This window comes from Alternaria viburni (genome assembly GCF_023758015.1).
Source record: "Alternaria viburni strain BMP 2772 chromosome Unknown scaffold_2, whole genome shotgun sequence".
In the NCBI taxonomy this organism is placed as follows: Eukaryota; Fungi; Ascomycota; class Dothideomycetes; order Pleosporales; family Pleosporaceae; genus Alternaria; species Alternaria viburni.
This window is the reverse complement of record NW_026055771.1, coordinates 678,582-695,259: the sequence shown is the minus strand read 5'-3', so window position 1 is coordinate 695,259 and position 16,678 is coordinate 678,582. Positions and strand designations below refer to the sequence as shown.

Here is a 16,678-nt window from a genome sequence, read left to right as displayed (position 1 = left end):
TCCATTGGAGTGCGCTACTCTCGAACACTCACACAGGGTATCATTTCCAAGCTTGAAGATTTCCGTCAACGCCATACTCGTGACCTTGCAAATCGTTCTCATGATACAACATCGCGCCATGCTGTCCCTTACGGAGTATACAAGATATTGTCTATCGCGACTTGGGATAGTACTAGAGCCTGCTTCACCTCGGCTGTCAATATGACATTGCCAGTGAATATTTACAGCACTACGAGCGACAATGCACGGACCTTGAAGAACTCTCACTGCGCGCACTTTGCATTTGGGTTTTCTATTCCGAAAGTAGTCGCGCATTCTGTATGGTAAGCCGAGCATGGAGAACGCTCAATTCGACAAGAATAATCTCATAGATTCTGGAGATGATATGAAACTTCAAGTAGCGCAGCAAATTAGCGATCGAGACGGCGATAATGCTGTCGAGCTAAATCAGATCTCCTCGGCTGTGGGCGCAGACATATCCAGATCCGCAAACATCCAATATAGCTCATCTGCAGGTACTACAAGATTGAATGGGTCACAGGCGACTTTTCTAGAAGACTACATTCACCGCGCATACGAAGACATGCAAGAATTCTCCGACCCCTCGCCGCGCATCTTCACCAGATCTCCAGGACCTGAGCTCCAACGCGGCCGGGAGAACCGTATTGTAATCTACCCCGGATATTTCAATCCACCACATGCAGGTCACGCCGCGCTTCTCTGGCACACCTATCTAAACACGGATGCGAATACCATCGCAGTCATGATCTTTGCTCTCAGTGACGACTGTCTAGATTCCAAAGATCATGTTACTGACAACAAGGGTAAAGCGTTCATACTCTCGCACTACCAGCGCCGCGAACTCTGGAAAGACGAGGTGCTAGAGAGATTCGCGTGGGTATTCCCAGAGGACGATGACGACAGGTTGGACATGTTTATGGCAACAGTCAAGCGGTTAGCGAAGTTGGATGGCTTCAAAGTCTCCTTTCCGACGCTGTACGGAGGCGACCACATCACCCAGAAGAGTATGGCCAACGGACTGTGGGGTTGAGATGGCAGGACGTGCGTTAGCAGCGATGTCACACGACCCATGGACTTTGTGCCTGAAGACGGCAGTGGCCTGCTACAGTTGGAAGAATGTGAGAAGTGGAAAGAGATGAGGAACGAAGGCCAAGAATGGACAGGCAAGGATAATGCAACTCCAGATTGCTGGCCGTGCTGGCCGTGCTGGCCTTGCGCCAAGATGCGCAAGGTCTTCCCCGAGGGTGTCCTGAAAAATGGGTCGTTCTCGTTCGGTAAGTCTCTTTTCCGGTGTTGCTCGGTCGTACCTTGTTGCTAACGTATGTACAACCAGACATAAGGGCTTCAAAGCACCCACTCGCGACTATCTTAGCCCGTTGTCACTTCACCAAGAACACACTTCAGTGGACACGCTTGACCCGCAAACGCGGCTACATCATCTTCATCCCTAGCAATCGGAACGCCAATCCTCCTTCTCCTACGGCTTGTCCCACAATCAGTGCCACGGCGATCCGAGAGTCACTTCTGAAACTTGAAGTAGCGACGCAGCAGTTTCGCGACGAGATCAACTACACGGTACCAAACGGTGCCTTGCTTTGCATATACATGGGCTTGGACCGTCTTTGGAAGGACAACGGAACCTATGAGCAGTTGATAGGCGGCAAGCGTTGTGAGGACGATTTATGGTTGGAAAAACTGAGGAAGAAGCAAGCACACGAGGATGGAAATAAGCCAAGGCGAAGGTCGTCATCTCTTTGAAGGCCATGCCGCGGGTACTTGGAATTGATCGTCTATGCGCGCATCACCGAGTACTTCTAGAATAGCCTTGAACTTTTCTAGCATCTTGCATGCATGACTCCCACAGTCCGATGTCCATGACCTCACCATGATGCGCGGGCCCGATGACCCTTGTAGAGCTTATCCTAGACGTCTTCCGCACCCTTAGTCGACTGACCTTTCTTCCGCTCTTCCTCTAGCCGTGGCACTATCATCTTCATCGCCACAGTATTGTTCAACCTCCTCCGAATGCCCTCATCGAACACTTGGAATATCCGTTGCGTGCGCGCGCCAAACTCGTCAAAGGTGATTTCTTCGGTCCAGAGCTGCTCCATGACGTACACATATTCGTTCCAGTTGTCTGGGCCTAGAAGCAATGTTATCAGCGATTGTTCCCTAGAGCCTTGAGCGATGAGCAGTTACCAAGGGCCCTTTGTGTGGCTACCAACTCCAAAGGTACGACGTAGTCATACCTCGGGCATGGTCTCATGGGTTTCGGTGGAATCGCGGACGATACCTGCGGAGGCGCAAACAAACCGATGGGAGGCTGCGCGCTGGCTTTTTGACCGATGTGAGGATCTACCTGGCGGTTCAGCCCACCAGCTGTGTTGTTATCCTGAACTCCATCGTCTAATCGTGGCCGTCCTCGCTTAGGGGTACCCAACGGCGGCGTATTGAAGGACTTTTGCTGGCGTACTCGACTGCCTTGTGAGGGGCCGTGGGTTGCTTTTGACTGACTCGTTGATCTCTGTTGCTTCGTTGGCGGTATCTTTCTCGCTATGAATGGTGAGATATCATCTGGAGAGCGAGCTGCCAGCGGCGCCTTCCTCGGAACATTGTTCGATGGAATACGACTACCGTTCCAGCCTGTCGGAAGTGGTGCGGGCGAGACGTGAGCGTTGTCTCCCTTAGTCAGAGAGTCATGACGCTGGTCAGGGGGGTTTACGTGACCACTGCCTTGCGTTGGTGTCGCCGGCTGTTTTAGATCGATGCTTCTTGCGCCAGTGTTTAGGTCGACGTTGTGTTCATTGCGCGACATGCTGAATGGAAGTGGGTGTTGTCGGCGTCGGGCTGTTAGATCAGGATATGGATTTTCGAATGGATAATTGAGATGCGGAAAAGAAGGCCAGTGAGGTGGTGCCATGGGAGGCAGGAATGCCTGGCCGCCCGTTGCATTCTGATCGAACCTGGCTGGAAGATTGGACGGCAACATGTTTGGGGTAGGTCCGACGAATGGTCGGGGTTGCGAAGGCATTACTGGGCCTGATAGAGGTCGCTGCCGCGTGTTCTTAATCTGCTCTTGCGCCATGACTGGGTGTGATGGGTAGGAGTGATGGGGCTCGACCGAGATCTTTGTCGAATGGAAGGAGCGACGTTAGCAATACTGCGCGGCAACGTTGCGACCGCACTGATTGACGAAGAAACTTTAGCGTCTCGCTTCCAAATATTCAGAAGTATAGGCGAAAGAAAGAGAGAGATTAGCGTAGGGAAACTGGAGGTGAGAGGCGCTTGCTGTGTTGGGGAGCGGAGTTCAACCTTGAGGAAGGTGCCTTCCATGTCAATTATGAGTGTTACGTCACTAGAGGTAATTTGATAATTGTGTTCAGCTAGATTTTGATCTACTGTTCTAGAGATATTTACCGCAACGCTCGCTTAGTCAAATGAAGGCCCAGGATCGACTGGTATGCGAGTAGACCGATGCAGCACACGTCAACCCAAGGCGACTTGGATGCTGATTTAGATTCGAATTCTACCTAATCTGAAGACGAATGACTGCGGAGCGGTAGTGTGATAACCGTATGAGAAGTATGAATTGCACACAGAGACTTTACCAGCTCGATAGCTTTACCTAGATGCAAGCCGCCAAGACCGACCATCTATCGCGGGGACGTCTTTCAAACCTATTCCCGATACACACAGTGTCATCGAGTTGATCTATCCAATCAGCCTAGTATGCTTCAGCTTTGCAGGGTGTGTCTACCTAACAAAAGCTCAAGATGTCAGCATGTCCGCAAACACACCACAAAGAACGAAGAACAGGACCTTTGTTCGGCCCTTTATCAACGCAAAACCAAGGCCATGTACCCGAATAATACATGAGGCTTTTCTGAATTCTGGTAACGACGGGAGTACCATCTTCGTTCCCGCGCAATACAACATTTGACGACATACATGGCAGCTCCACCAACCTTACCTGGACGGCCGTCGCAGAAATACCTCACCCTGTTTAATGCGCTACCCAACGATGACGCGCGGCGCGGGTACTTGCAATTCTTAACGCAGTACGATGGCAGGATTGAAGGGGCTGGTGTGCTTTCACGGGTATGGAATAAGACTACATCCACGGCGCAACAGGAATACATCAACCGCGCCACATCTAGGGCGATCAACTATGCGTCAGATCGCGGAATCGAGAGCGGAGGAGAAGAGTCGTCTAGAAACGATCCCCAAGAAGCGATCAATGGAGGTCGTATACAGGCAGAACCCGGAGCCCCAGAAGATAATGTTCTCAACATAGAAGACCCTTTGCATGGCGTAGCGACAACTGCTGAGGCTGTCAACCCGGAAGCATCGAATGAGACAGAAACGTCTGCTTACGAGCCTAGTGATACCGAGATCGCAATAGCAAGGGTTGGTCTTACCGAAGCAGATACTGGTAGAGCAGCACCTCCCCAGACAAGGAAAAGAGGGCGCGACGAACCACTTGACAACGCAACGCAAGCATGGCAATGGTGCAAGACGCTGATGGACTCTCGTACTAGATTCAGTGGGTCCAGAGAGATGCGCACAGCAGTATGCTTGTACGTGCTATGCGATGAAACCGGTAGAATATTGAAAGTTAGTATCTTCATCAACCCCTACTTCGCTAAATAGTACTGACATCAGTTAGCGGAAGGTAGGTAAGAAGATACGTTGTGGTTCGCAGAAAATGGTGAACTTTGTCGAAGATGAGTATAATATCAGTCGACAACTGGAGCTTTGTGATCATTGCCATCACATTGAAGCAGCCTCTCAACAAGAGGGTACGCTAATGTATCGCTTGTATTCTGATTACGCCGAGCACGGAGATCTGAGCGAACTTCTCAAAGTTTATTATCAGGAAGAGAACTTGGATAAGCAAATACCCGAGCAGTTCATCTGGATGGTCTTTCATGCGCTGGCCGATGCCATATGTACCCTGAACACGGGGTTGTGCAGAGAGACGCTCGACGAAGATAAGACGACGAAAGGAGCAGATAACGGCTCAGAAGTCGGAAAAGAGGGACAAAAGACAAAGAAAGGAAAGCGAGGTCGAAACAAGCCAAGGAAGAAGTTCACAGACAGCATGGTGCATTTGGATGTCAAGCCAGCGAACATCTTTCTCAGTACCGCTAAGGAACCCTACCTAGCGTACCCAAAAACTCTTCTTGCTGACTACGATGTCGTCAAGACGATCTCACGAAGCACAGATGCTTCAGAGGGGAGGAAAGATTGGGGCACGAAAGGATTCCAAGCCCCAGAGATTATCGTAGAGACAGCACATCATCATGCTGTCAATGCCAAAGCAGATATTTGGTCGCTTGGGATGATCATCTGGAAACTGATGCATACTACGCTTGGAAGAGAAACGTCGGACCAGATATGCGAGGACAGCATCGAAGCTTCGTTCCAATTTGCAGAAGGCGATACGTTCACATCGACAGACATCCCAGGTTACGATGCGATGTATTCTAATACCTTGCACCAACTGGTGGTCGACTGTCTCCAGATCAATCCAGAAAAGCGACTAGGATACGAAACTTTGAGAAAGAAAGCGAAAGCGGAGTTCGAGAGATCGCAGAGGCGATTAGGTCCGGTTTTGTCGGGTGATAAGATGGGTAGTGATATCGCCAGTCATCTCCGAGTTCTTAGGAAAGAAGAATTGGGGTATAGACTAGGGGATATGTTTGTGGAGCGTTTGAGCAAGAGGAGAAAAGCTCAAACGCATGTCGAACAAGATGCCGATGTATGACATGCGATCGACATTGCGAGATCCTTTCTACGAGGGACGCATTGGCGCTTGCCGAACTTCAGTAGACAATGTGACGCGTGTAGTTATTGTTTGTCGTATGAGCCAGATAGTCTATTTTCGATGGGAGTTTCGGTGGTTTCGATATAAATCGGCGATGGGTGCATCCTGCGCGATGTCTTCTTCTTCATCGATTTCTCCACCTCATTCTGTTCAGCATCATTTTATCAGCAGCAAACACATTCGGCCGCTGGTACCTGCTCCAACACAGTGATCGGGGCAAGGGGCGCGGCACGAGCCAAGCTTAACCAAACGCACTAGTGTTGGCTTCATCAACGTCTTCCTACTGGCAAGGCTACATGACAAAGCGCCTAACGGCCAACACCCGACCGTTGTTGCAAGTACCGTGCACTGACCGAGATATATATAGAGTCGGCCGACAAGAACAAACCTGAAGCGTTTGCCTAGATACTCGGTGTTTGAGACTTCCAGGTTCAAACTGCGGGCACGATCATTGCCGCAAAAGCGTCGCATCGGCTCCGGAGTTACAACGCTCATCATCAATCGATTTTTTGATCACTTTCATCGAGCTGAGTAACATGGCGACTATAAGCATGTTGTTGTGCCTAGTCGTCTGCAGCCTGCTGGTTTATAAAGTGCGGAAGCGCCAAATGCAGCGTGATGTAGGCGTAGTTGATAAAATGAAAGATGATGCTGCTGACAATTACCAGGAAGAAGACCGATATGCCGCGCAGATGGGGTGCAAAACACCGCGGAGGTGGGCAGCAAAATGGCCACAAGGCTTGGACCTGCTGCTCAAGGCGGGGCGACATGCAAGAGCGCAGACCATTTTACAGTTTTTCTTAGAAGTAGTAGACTCTAGCGGTCCGACGCATGAGCAGCAGTTGCGTAAGTCCACAAAGACACAACAAAAACCGCGGCGTTGACACTGCATAGTCGGAGCTCGCGGTATCAATACGATTGAACCATGCAACATCGAAGAAATCCTCTCTACCCAGTTTGAAGGTTTGTCAAAGTTGAATGATTAAGATGACTGCTGGCATTGACGCTTGTGATAGACTTCAATCTTGGGCTCCGACCCAAGCATTTTGATCCATTGCTGGGATGCGGGATTTTCACCCAAGACGGTACAGCATGGAGACACTCGCGGGCGTTACTCCGTCCCCAGTTCACTTCCAATCGCTACCAGAACTTCGAGGAGATGAAAAAGTCGGTCGAAAGCCTCATCGATCAAATTCGTCCAGACAGCATTGTTGATCTCCAACCGTTATTCTTTCGCTTGACCTTCGACACGACGACATTCCTGCTTTTTGGCAAAACATTGAGCTCTTTGCAAAGCAGTGACATTGCTGGACAAGAGTCTGAGTTTGCTGCAGCCTTTAATTTGGGACAGGATTACTTGTCGCATCGTGGCAGGCTGGGAGACTTGTACTGGCTTGCGAGTACTCCCGAGTTCTGGCAAGCTTGCAAGACTTCTCACCGCTTCGTTGACGACGCGATTCAGAGAGCACTGGATAATGCGGTGACTACGGAACCCGAGAAAGTAGAAGCCGAGGACAGGAAGCATTATGTGTTTATCGACGCGCTCATCCAAGAGACTCGGAACAAGAAGGAACTTCGCGACCAGTGTCTCAATGTTTTACTGGCGGGCAGAGACACAACAGCATGCTGCCTCACCTGGACCTTGCGCTTGCTGGTCCGTCACCCTAAAGTTTTGGAAAGGTTACGTTCGGAAATAGAGGCAGTAGTAGGCCTCGGACAGCATGCGCCTCAGCCAAGTCGGGTGGATTTGAAGAAGATGAGGTATCTTGATCTCATTCTGAAGGAGGTACTTCGCCTCTACCCATCCGTGCCGGTCAACTCTCGTGCAGCATTGAAGACGACGACACTTCCTGTTGGAGGAGGCCCAGATGGAAAGTCACCGATATTGGTCAGGAAAGGCGAGGCTGTCGGTTACTGCGTATACGCTATGCATCGACGTACAGACATCTACGGCGAAGATGCACTCGAGTTCCGCCCTGAGAGGTGGGAGGATGGATCACTGTTGCGAGATGTGGGGTACGGGTATCTTCCCTTCAATGGCGGGCCACGAGTTTGCCTGGGTCAAGAGTTTGCCCTGCTGGAGGCGGGATATACCGTAGCGAGGTTGGTACAAATTTTCCCTTCCATGACTGTTCCGAAGGATGACCCTGTTGTCCCTACTGGCCGGGAAAAGCAGACCTTGACGTTGGTAGTTGCTTCGGGAGATGGATGCCGTGTACACATGCGCTCATAGATCGAGACAAGTTCTCTCTCCAGGAACGCTTGTACACTCTGAGCCGTGCATAGTCTTAAACGTATTCCTGCACCTGCGCGTGGAGGTGGTGCGCTCTCTCTTCGTAATTTGGGTATATAGTCCGACAGAGGCCTTGTTCCGACGCCAAGGTCGAGATGTATGATGATTGTGTGTCCCATGTCTCCCTAGCTTCCCAGCTGCTAGGTCCGCATATATCCGCATCGCGCAAGAGAAAGGGCACGGCATTACACATGCTGAGCGTGTATTCGGCGAAATAGCAGCGTGCTGCAAGACTGTACTCGTAGTGTGGAAGGCGATATCGGCGAAGTTGTGGAGGGTTGGGCGCGTGGTAAGCTTGGTGTGTCGTGGACGACGGTCGGGATTATACGCGTCGGTCGAGGAGCGCGATGCTGATCTGTTGCAACAAATTTATGGTGGAAAACTTTCGGAAGTCGACGGCTGTAAAGTTTGAGTCGACACCTCGACATTGCGTCTGCTATGCGTCGTCGGGTTTACTCTGTAGCTTTGCTCCCTTTCGTCCTGGTGCGCGTTCGTACCGTGCAGATCGGTTGATCTCGAATGGGTAATCATCCATGTATCATAGTGAACCTCGGGACGAGACCGGAGTAAGGCATCGTTTGGAATGGCGATAGCCTCTGATTTTCGTGCTTAGCCAGGGCTTGTCAGGTCGCATGTTGGAGCATATGATATGCTAAGCGGTTGCCGAGAGAATGAACACGTCTGACGGTAGGAGGGATGCATAGTAGTGGCGACTTCGCGTGGCGTGTCCCACGTGGAAGATGAGGAGTGCATGTGTCGAATCCGCTATCAAGCATGGCGACGCATATTTGCGACTGAATGTACACGAGGCGCGCGATTGAAAGAGCTAAACCTCGATTGTGGGGTCGCAGTCGATGCCGGGTCCATCGAGCTAAGAGCGCGTTCCGCGCTTCGGACGCGTGTTTTAGCGCCAAGCGTGGCACATCTCCGTTCTGTCGCTCCCGGCCACCCTCCATCCTTCGTCCCCTTGCGACCAGCTGCCCGAACAAGTCGCGACCGTATACTGTGTGCAGCTCGCTGTCACATCCGTTTCCGAATCGACAAAATCCCTTCCGCGATGGCACCCTCGATCGTTCCTGGCCTCGACAGACTCCCCGCCTTCACGGTGCATTGATTGCTGCATGCGTCGCTTACTGCATCCATGGATGTAAGGCTCCACTCTAGATGGCGTGGCAGGCCTTGAGCAACATACCCACCTGATCGCGGCGCCTGTCACAAATGTATCGCCTTGCTCAGCCCGCTTTGTGAGGGGGAAAGAAGGTTTTACTCCGGCTGTGCTTCATGCATCGTTAGCACAAAGCTCATGATATCCCGCTTCTAGATCACGCTACCCTATCGTCGTGCGCTCGTGGAGGAGTTCAAAAACCACCGTCACAGTCGCGCAGGAACCTGGTTGTCACTTGTAGGATCCGCACATGTTTTCAGCCAGAGGCGATTGGATTCTTACTATCGATACTACATGCCAAATGTAGTTGCTTTCATAACAGCTCCGACGGGAATGCCACAACAGTCTTCATGGGTTACTTTATGAAAGGCCCGTCGCACCGAAACTACCACACAACGTGCAGGACACGCATGGCAGGATTTACGCTTGTAGGGGCACATATTTCGTCGCGCCAATAAACGATACGTGGCAGCGTGCCGCCCCACGCCGCCTATCTCACGGGTAAGATGCGAACTGTATTAGTTCCTCTTGAGTTAGCAACTGTGGGGAACCTAGACTCAGCATGGTAGGCATCCAGGGCCTTGACGGGGCAGATGTACCAGAACGGTAAGTCACCTCTGCAACGTAAACGCCAGACGCCCCGTCCCGCATGGAATGGTTCAGCGGGGATGCTGGTTTTCAGGTCCCTTGAAGAAGCGTTGTACCCGTCTTGTTCTCACTTGTCAATTCAACTTGAACTTCATTCTAGCCCCAATGGCTTCCAGTAATAGCAATCTTTACTCAACGACCAAGTATCTGGCTCAAGAACGGACCCAGAACACCAAAGTTCCGGGCGGCAGTCGCTCAACCACGCTATCCGGAGTCAAAGATGCCGATTTCGTTGCCATCGGCCTTGGAGGCGCAAACATGCTGGCGATGCTGTGGGCTATAGCTATGGGCCGCCGTGCCGTCGGTGTTGAACTTCGCGGCGACCCGTTTCTAGGAGTGCACTGGAACATTCGTGAAGACATGTACCATCAGCTGGGCCTTATCGACAAGATGATGTTGGATCGTTACGGACTGGACAACCTCCCGAAAAGACTGGATGGAACACTGCTTAGTCTGGCAGATTTGTTCTACCATCCCATGACCAAATCCAGGGACATCATACCCGGAGCTATCATCGAGGGATACGAGAAGGAACTCCATATGGTCGGCGAAATCCACAATATTGAGTACATCGACGACCGCTGGAAGAACGGCAAGCCGCATCGCACTGTCACCACTGTGCCTCCGCCGACCATTCCGGAGCACCCGTGCCCGACCAAAATTCGTACTGATATGCGAGAAGTGCTCGACGGACCGTCGACATGGCAAGCTGCGGCATTTTCCATCCAGCTTCTTCTCCGCCGCTATCTCGAGGCGCTCGAGAAAATTGATCTCAACGCTAGCAAGACGCCCAGATGCCGCCTCTTCACCAAACACCGCGTGGTACAGGACGGAAGTGGTCTAGTTCATCTTCCGTGTGGTCGCGTCCAAATTCGGATCGAGGAAGTTACCGAAGTTCAATATCATAACGATCTTCAACGAATCCGTACGCCAGGAAGTGACTTCATCGATCTTGGAGTCCCAGAGCTGTTCAGCGTCGCCACAGGCATCAACTGCCGTGAAGCAGAGCAACTAGGCTTCCAGCAGCACGACGTACAGGTTGACCATGGCGATGGTCAAGGTGCCAAAGTAGCGCAAGCAGATTTCGTCGCTGGCCAATTCAATATTCTCGTTGATGGACGGTTGCGTCGTCGTATCGCTTCCGAATTTGATAAGCATGGCAATGAATCATGGGTACGGCAGATCGCTGTAGGCCACGAAGGTGACCCAAGGGTCTCCTGGCTCATCGTCGAGGTACCTGAGTTTGTCTCGCTATGCCCAGTCGAACGCGGACTTGTCGGTGCCGAGACCAGCAAAGACTCCGCCGAATACTTCGCAGCGTATCAACTCCTCCTTTACGACTACTACATCTCGCAAGCCTCTCTCGTCCTGGAAATCTCGCCAGACGAGCTCCGCCGAGTCGCCATGGTGTACGGCCCCAAACCCTTCAGCCTCGTTGAGCGCATCGGTACCGACGCGCGCGTTGCGACAAACGGAGTCGTGGTAGGTGATTCCTTCGGCAACGGCCATTTCCTCCATTCAGCAGGCGCAATGTGCGGTATGATCGGCCATGGATATCGTTTCCTAGAATACTGGCAACGCCGCGCCGCCGCTCACTGCGCTGAGTCATCTATCCGTCTTCTTGCAGACCGGATCAAAGCTGATACCGAGGCGCTGCTGGAAGTCAGTGCGAAGGAGTTCAGTCAAGCAATTCCCAGCAACTTTGGTGCGGAGAGGGGCAAGAAGGTCGCTGCTGCTAGTGGTATTGCGGAAGAGAAGCGAGCGAAGGTCAGCGCAAAGAGGGGCAGGAGGTGGGATCAGGCGCCACTGAATCCGACGGATTGGAGGAGGGTGTTTATGCGGAATGGGAGGACGTGGAGTGATAAGCTGCCGAGAATTGACGAGAGGCATCCAGCTTCGAGAGCTGAGAAGGCGAGGCTCTGAAGTGGGGAACATTAGCTAAGTGTTTTCCATGTTGGGAAAGTTTGGGATTCTTCTAGGTGTACTATCCACCATTACGCTGCATGAAACAACCACGCCGTCATAACTTATGAACTGTTTTCCGTGCGCTACAATTCTAGGGAAATGCGAGGTCTACAAGTTAATAAACAGAAACGCTGCGGATACATACTAGCTGCCTCAAAACACAGCTACCAACCAGCCCAGATATACATACCCTCCTGAAACCAACCGTCTGCACTAGAGCAAAATCTTTAGCGAACGTGATGTTTTATAGCCTATATCAGGTATGTTCCCCTTCTCGATCTTCTGATGGATAGTATAAACTGAATTGTCTGAACAACCTATCGTCTCTTGTCAGGGATTCCTTCTCACCCTGCCATCCGCACAGCGCTATACCTTCTGATGCTTTACCCAAGGCACTTAACGAGACATGCACCGTCACAGTCTCAATCATGTCGTCCGGTTCGCTCAGATACCATCCAGGTGAAACGTTGAACAAACGCAACGTAGTACCCATTCGTCGGAATCGATGATAGTGATCTCTTTTAGATCTTGATCTCAGGAAGACGCGGAATAACTCGACAAAACCCAGCGGCTTTTCAACGTCCGACAAATTTGATGTATACTCAGGCAAGTCGCGTAACAAGTCCTGCAAAGGAATTTGGTATTCGAGAGGCGCGTGCGATGAACTTTGGGTAGAAAGAAACAATGGATTGGCTGGGTCGCGATTGGCAAAGCGCAGAATCTCCAACAGATGCCACAGACAAGCCCTGTGACCTAGTTTGTGGTGTTTCAGTTCCGCTTCTACACGCTCATCATTAAAAGGAACCGTACCACTAGGTTCAAGGTATCTCTGCCACAAAAGACTGGTATCGTGTAGAAACACGTCTTCGATTTCGAACGTGAGCATTGGTTCGGCGGAAGGGATTGCATCATCAGATTTTGCACGACTAGGCGGCGTAAGACTCCTCGCCAAAAGCGCAGCCGAACAGATGCACGGGATGTGTCTGGTTTTCGCGAGTATTTGCGCGAATATATCCGTCCATGGGCTCCCGTAATCGACTTGTATCTGTTCCTCTGGATGACACATTGCGAGTAGAGAGAAAACGCGATCTCTTGGCACAGCGCAGTGTTTGTCGCGAAATCGACCTAGCAAAGACAGTAGGTTCATGTCCCGCAGTGGCTGCAATGAGTCTGGAGTATGAGAGACCTGAAACTGTTGGAAAGGCGTTTGCGTAAGGTCAAGACGGAGGCAATCGATTCTTTTGCAGAAGTCAAGTAGCGACAGCGTTGTTGCATTGAGTGAAATCACAACGTCCCTTGCGAGAGCAATTTCCTGGACGACCCAGGCTCTGTTCCAGTACTCATTGTGCAAAATGTATCTTCCAATCAAGTTCAAGTTCGTTTGTAACTCGAAAGGTCCGATATGTTTGCTGCCATACGAAGAACTCCTGGAGAGTAGCATGGACATGCGATCAACGTTGGACGTTTTCCCAAGCCAGACATGGACGAGTCGCGCGCTAGCAAATATCTTGCCCATCTGAGCAACCTGATGATTTCTCTCGGTACCGTCTGATTGGTTTATGCACAAAGCATCGATCCAGTACTTCTTTTGCATGACATGTGACCACTCAGGCTCGGTGCTTGCCAGATGAAGAAAGTCATACAGGTTTTGGCGTATGGTGAACAACTTTCCGTCCAAGAATATGTCCTTCGATGTTTTTGGATCTTCGTCACCCCAGCGATAGGATAGGCATACATATTCCGACTCGATAGTCGCATGCGATATTCCACAGCTGATCAGCCCATCCGCGGAAAGACCAGGCGTGATTTTAATAAGCCGGATGGACGGTTGTGTATGATCCAGAGGCGCATGCCGGAAAAGAAGACGGTGCTCTGTCTCAGGAGAAGCCGTCATTGGGCTACGAGTTGCGTGACGTGCGCGAAGATGAAGCAGCGGGTGCTGAGGGTAGAGCGTATACAAAGCGGTGCGCTAATTAACGAGTGTTTCAAGCAAAGTGGTAGACCAAGGTGATGATATCCAAGCATGTGGTGTTGATGCCTGGGGCGGAGCTGCAGGTGGGGTGCCAGCCACTACAATCGTTGCTGTGCACCTGCATGCGCCTAAGCACGTTGAACAAGAAAGTAAACGAACGTTAGTGTGTAAGCCGAATTTAACACAGTCCCTAGGGTAATGTAGACTTCCAAGAGGTAGATGTTTGGTTTTCGCTTCGAGGGGTTGTGAGGGAAGAACTAGGTGCAAGGGCCACCAAGCCGAGCAAAGCGCCTGCCTGAAGTAGCTAATTCTCCAGGATTTAGCCACTGTGATGCGCAAACAAGAAGGCACGTTGGGCACAATGATAAAAATGTTTCTATTGCACTTGCTTCGTATGACTACGGGCTGTTCAAACTCGATAGCTAACTACTGCGTGATAACGCCATCCATCGACAGCTCCTCGTCTAATCCGACGTAGTACCTGATCCAGTTGAAGATGGACTTGTGCCAGAGAAGACTGTTCTGCCTGCTAGTCACCCAGTGGCCCTCATCGGGGAAGTGCAGGAAGCGCGACGGCACACCCAAGCTTTGCAGAATGTTGAACGTCTGCAGTCCCTCGGCCTGCACAACACGGTAATCGAGATCGTTGTGGATGATGAACTCGGGTGTGCTGGCATTGGCGAAATGGGCAAGAGGGTCCCAAAGTTCGTAGTTGGCGCGGTCGTTCCAGACCGTGCCGTTGTTGTCGCGTTGGATGAACCATAGCTCCTCGGTGGCGTAGGAACCGACTTGGTTGATTTTTCCGTCGTGGCAGACGAGGGCTTTGAACTCGCGGCCTAGGTCGTGACCTTGTACCCAGTTTGTCATGTAGCAACCGAATGATGCGCCGGCGGCAATAGCACGGTCGGTATCGATATAGTCGACGTTGTCGCGGAGGTGCTCAAAGACCTTGACGAGATCAGTGTAAGGAGTTCCGCCCCAGTTAGCTTGAATCTTATCCGTGAAGGCTTGGCTGTAAGATGGCGATCCGGTGAATTGCGTTGCAGTAACAACGAAGCCCTGATCTGCCCAAGTTCTCAAGTTCCATCGTACGCTCCAGTTGTCTCCCTGAGTAGATTGTGGTCCACCGTGGATAACGAACGCCAGAGGGTACTTCTTGCTTGGGTCAAAGCCAGTGGGGTAGAAGACAAAGGTCTGGATATCGTCGCCGTCATCGTTGGTGACCCAGAAATTCGATACAGAGTCTGGCTTGAGACCCTCCAGCTCTGGATCAACTTCGTTGGCAGTGAAGAGGACATGCTTGTCCTGGCCAGGGTATTGTTTGTAGAACATCCGGCTGGTCCAGGAAGCCGCTGCTGAGACGAAAGCACTGCCGTCGGGTAGAACACCGAAGTCGGAAAGCACTGTATCAGGACCGGTAAAGTTGACGGGTGTGAAGTCGGCTGGCGCGTCTTCGGGAACAAGCCATAAGCGAACAGAAGCGTGCAACTCGGAAGTGACCCAAAGATCGACATCATCAGGACTCCATTGGAGACCGGTCGGGCTGGAATCCCAGTCTTCAGCGACGGAGCGGACTTTGCTGTTCATACCATCAATCTCCGCAACGTACAGCTTGTATTTGTCTGATTCGTAATCGATGCCATCTTGCTGTGTGTATGCCAGCTTGCTGCCGTCATGCGACCAAACAGGAGCACCAGATGCACCCTGAGCTGTCTCAGGGGCAGTAGTGCCAGGTCCGTTAATTGGTACAGCGACCGCGGATCCGTCAAATGGAGCAACGTAGATGTAGCTAGCTGTGTAGTTTGCCTTGGGGAGATCTGGGGATTTGGTACGGAAAGCAACCATGCTACCATCGGGAGACAGATCATAGTCACCCGGGTCGCTTGAGGAACCCTGGACAGGGCTCTCTGGGCGCGTCACAGTGTAGTTCATGCCGTACAACAGGTTCTTGAGCTCTCCACCATAGTTGTAGCTTCCGTTGCCGCCGTTCAGAACTCCGCTGAAGACAGCAACACGCTCGGCAGTGATGTAGTAATCCCAATGCCTTACAAAGTTACTGTCGTATAACTGTCCGAGACTCTTCGGGGCTGTGACAAGTTCGGGGTTGTATGCGGTTCCATTGCTTTCGTATGAGAGGCAATTGCCAACAAAGTTGATGCCTGACTCGGTTTTGACAGCCTTCAATCCAGAAAGAGGAGCATGTAGAGATGCTACCAAAGTTGGCTCGAAAGAGTCGCCACTGAGATCAGCAGTGTACAGAGTGACACCTCCGGGAATTTCCTCGTTGGTTGCGTTGAGGTAGAGAATGCTGTCCGCAGTGTCACCGACCCACACAACCTCCGAGGCATCGCTTCCGAAGGGCGCTTTGGTGATGTTTCCAGACTCGGTGTCAATGAAGTACCAAGAAGTGCTGGACTTTTCAGACGTCCAGTTGAATTTCGTCTCGGAGAACAAAGCACGGTCCTACAAAGTCAGCATCCAGCCACCATAAGAGACAAGCTGGTCGACTCACTCCCTTGGGGCTCAAGTTACCAGTGCTTCTGCGAGGTGCAGCAAGCATGCCCCTAAGTATCGTCAGAATGAAGGTGCGCAAGCATTAGGCTGGACTTACTCGACTGTTATGGCTTTAGCAGACCCCAGCAAGAGGCCAGCGGCCACGAGCACCTTCTTGATGGCCATCTTTTCTGCACAGCTTGAGACGGATTCAAGAAGTCGGAAGTGCAGGAGAGACCTCTGTGAGATCAAGCCGGATTACTGGGACATAATTTGTAGTCCGGGTTATCGGGC

At 51.5% G+C, this 16,678-nt stretch overlaps 5 protein-coding genes across 5 annotated transcripts; 3 read left to right on the top strand and 2 right to left on the bottom strand.

Moving 5' to 3' along the window:
- Positions 1 to 334: 334 nt before the first annotated feature.
- J4E79_001164 (uncharacterized protein) lies at positions 335 to 1,051 on the top strand (the record flags this gene model as incomplete). The annotated part of the gene is made up of 1 exon (XM_049350074.1): positions 335 to 1,051. The coding sequence occupies one exon, from the start codon at positions 335 to 337 to the stop codon at positions 1,049 to 1,051; it is 717 nt and encodes a 238-aa protein (XP_049215233.1).
- An 892-nt stretch (positions 1,052 to 1,943) lies between these two features.
- On the bottom strand, positions 1,944 to 2,836 carry J4E79_001163 (uncharacterized protein; the record flags this gene model as incomplete). Its single annotated transcript, XM_049350073.1, has 2 exons — positions 1,944 to 2,164; positions 2,221 to 2,836. 2 exons carry the CDS (start codon positions 2,834 to 2,836, stop codon positions 1,944 to 1,946), a joined length of 837 nt encoding a protein of 278 aa, XP_049215232.1.
- A 1,133-nt stretch (positions 2,837 to 3,969) lies between these two features.
- J4E79_001162 (uncharacterized protein) lies at positions 3,970 to 8,081 on the top strand (the record flags this gene model as incomplete). The annotated part of the gene is made up of 3 exons (XM_049350072.1): positions 3,970 to 4,552; positions 4,866 to 5,782; positions 6,975 to 8,081. The coding sequence occupies 3 exons, from the start codon at positions 3,970 to 3,972 to the stop codon at positions 8,079 to 8,081; spliced, it is 2,607 nt and encodes an 868-aa protein (XP_049215231.1).
- A 1,978-nt stretch (positions 8,082 to 10,059) lies between these two features.
- J4E79_001161 (uncharacterized protein) lies at positions 10,060 to 11,877 on the top strand (the record flags this gene model as incomplete). Its single annotated transcript, XM_049350071.1, has 1 exon — positions 10,060 to 11,877. The coding sequence occupies one exon, from the start codon at positions 10,060 to 10,062 to the stop codon at positions 11,875 to 11,877; it is 1,818 nt and encodes a 605-aa protein (XP_049215230.1).
- Positions 11,878 to 14,317: 2,440 nt separating this feature from the next.
- J4E79_001160 (uncharacterized protein) lies at positions 14,318 to 16,570 on the bottom strand (the record flags this gene model as incomplete). The annotated part of the gene is made up of 3 exons (XM_049350070.1): positions 14,318 to 16,354; positions 16,404 to 16,455; positions 16,503 to 16,570. The coding sequence occupies 3 exons, from the start codon at positions 16,568 to 16,570 to the stop codon at positions 14,318 to 14,320; spliced, it is 2,157 nt and encodes a 718-aa protein (XP_049215229.1).
- Between the last annotated feature and the right edge of the window lie 108 nt (positions 16,571 to 16,678).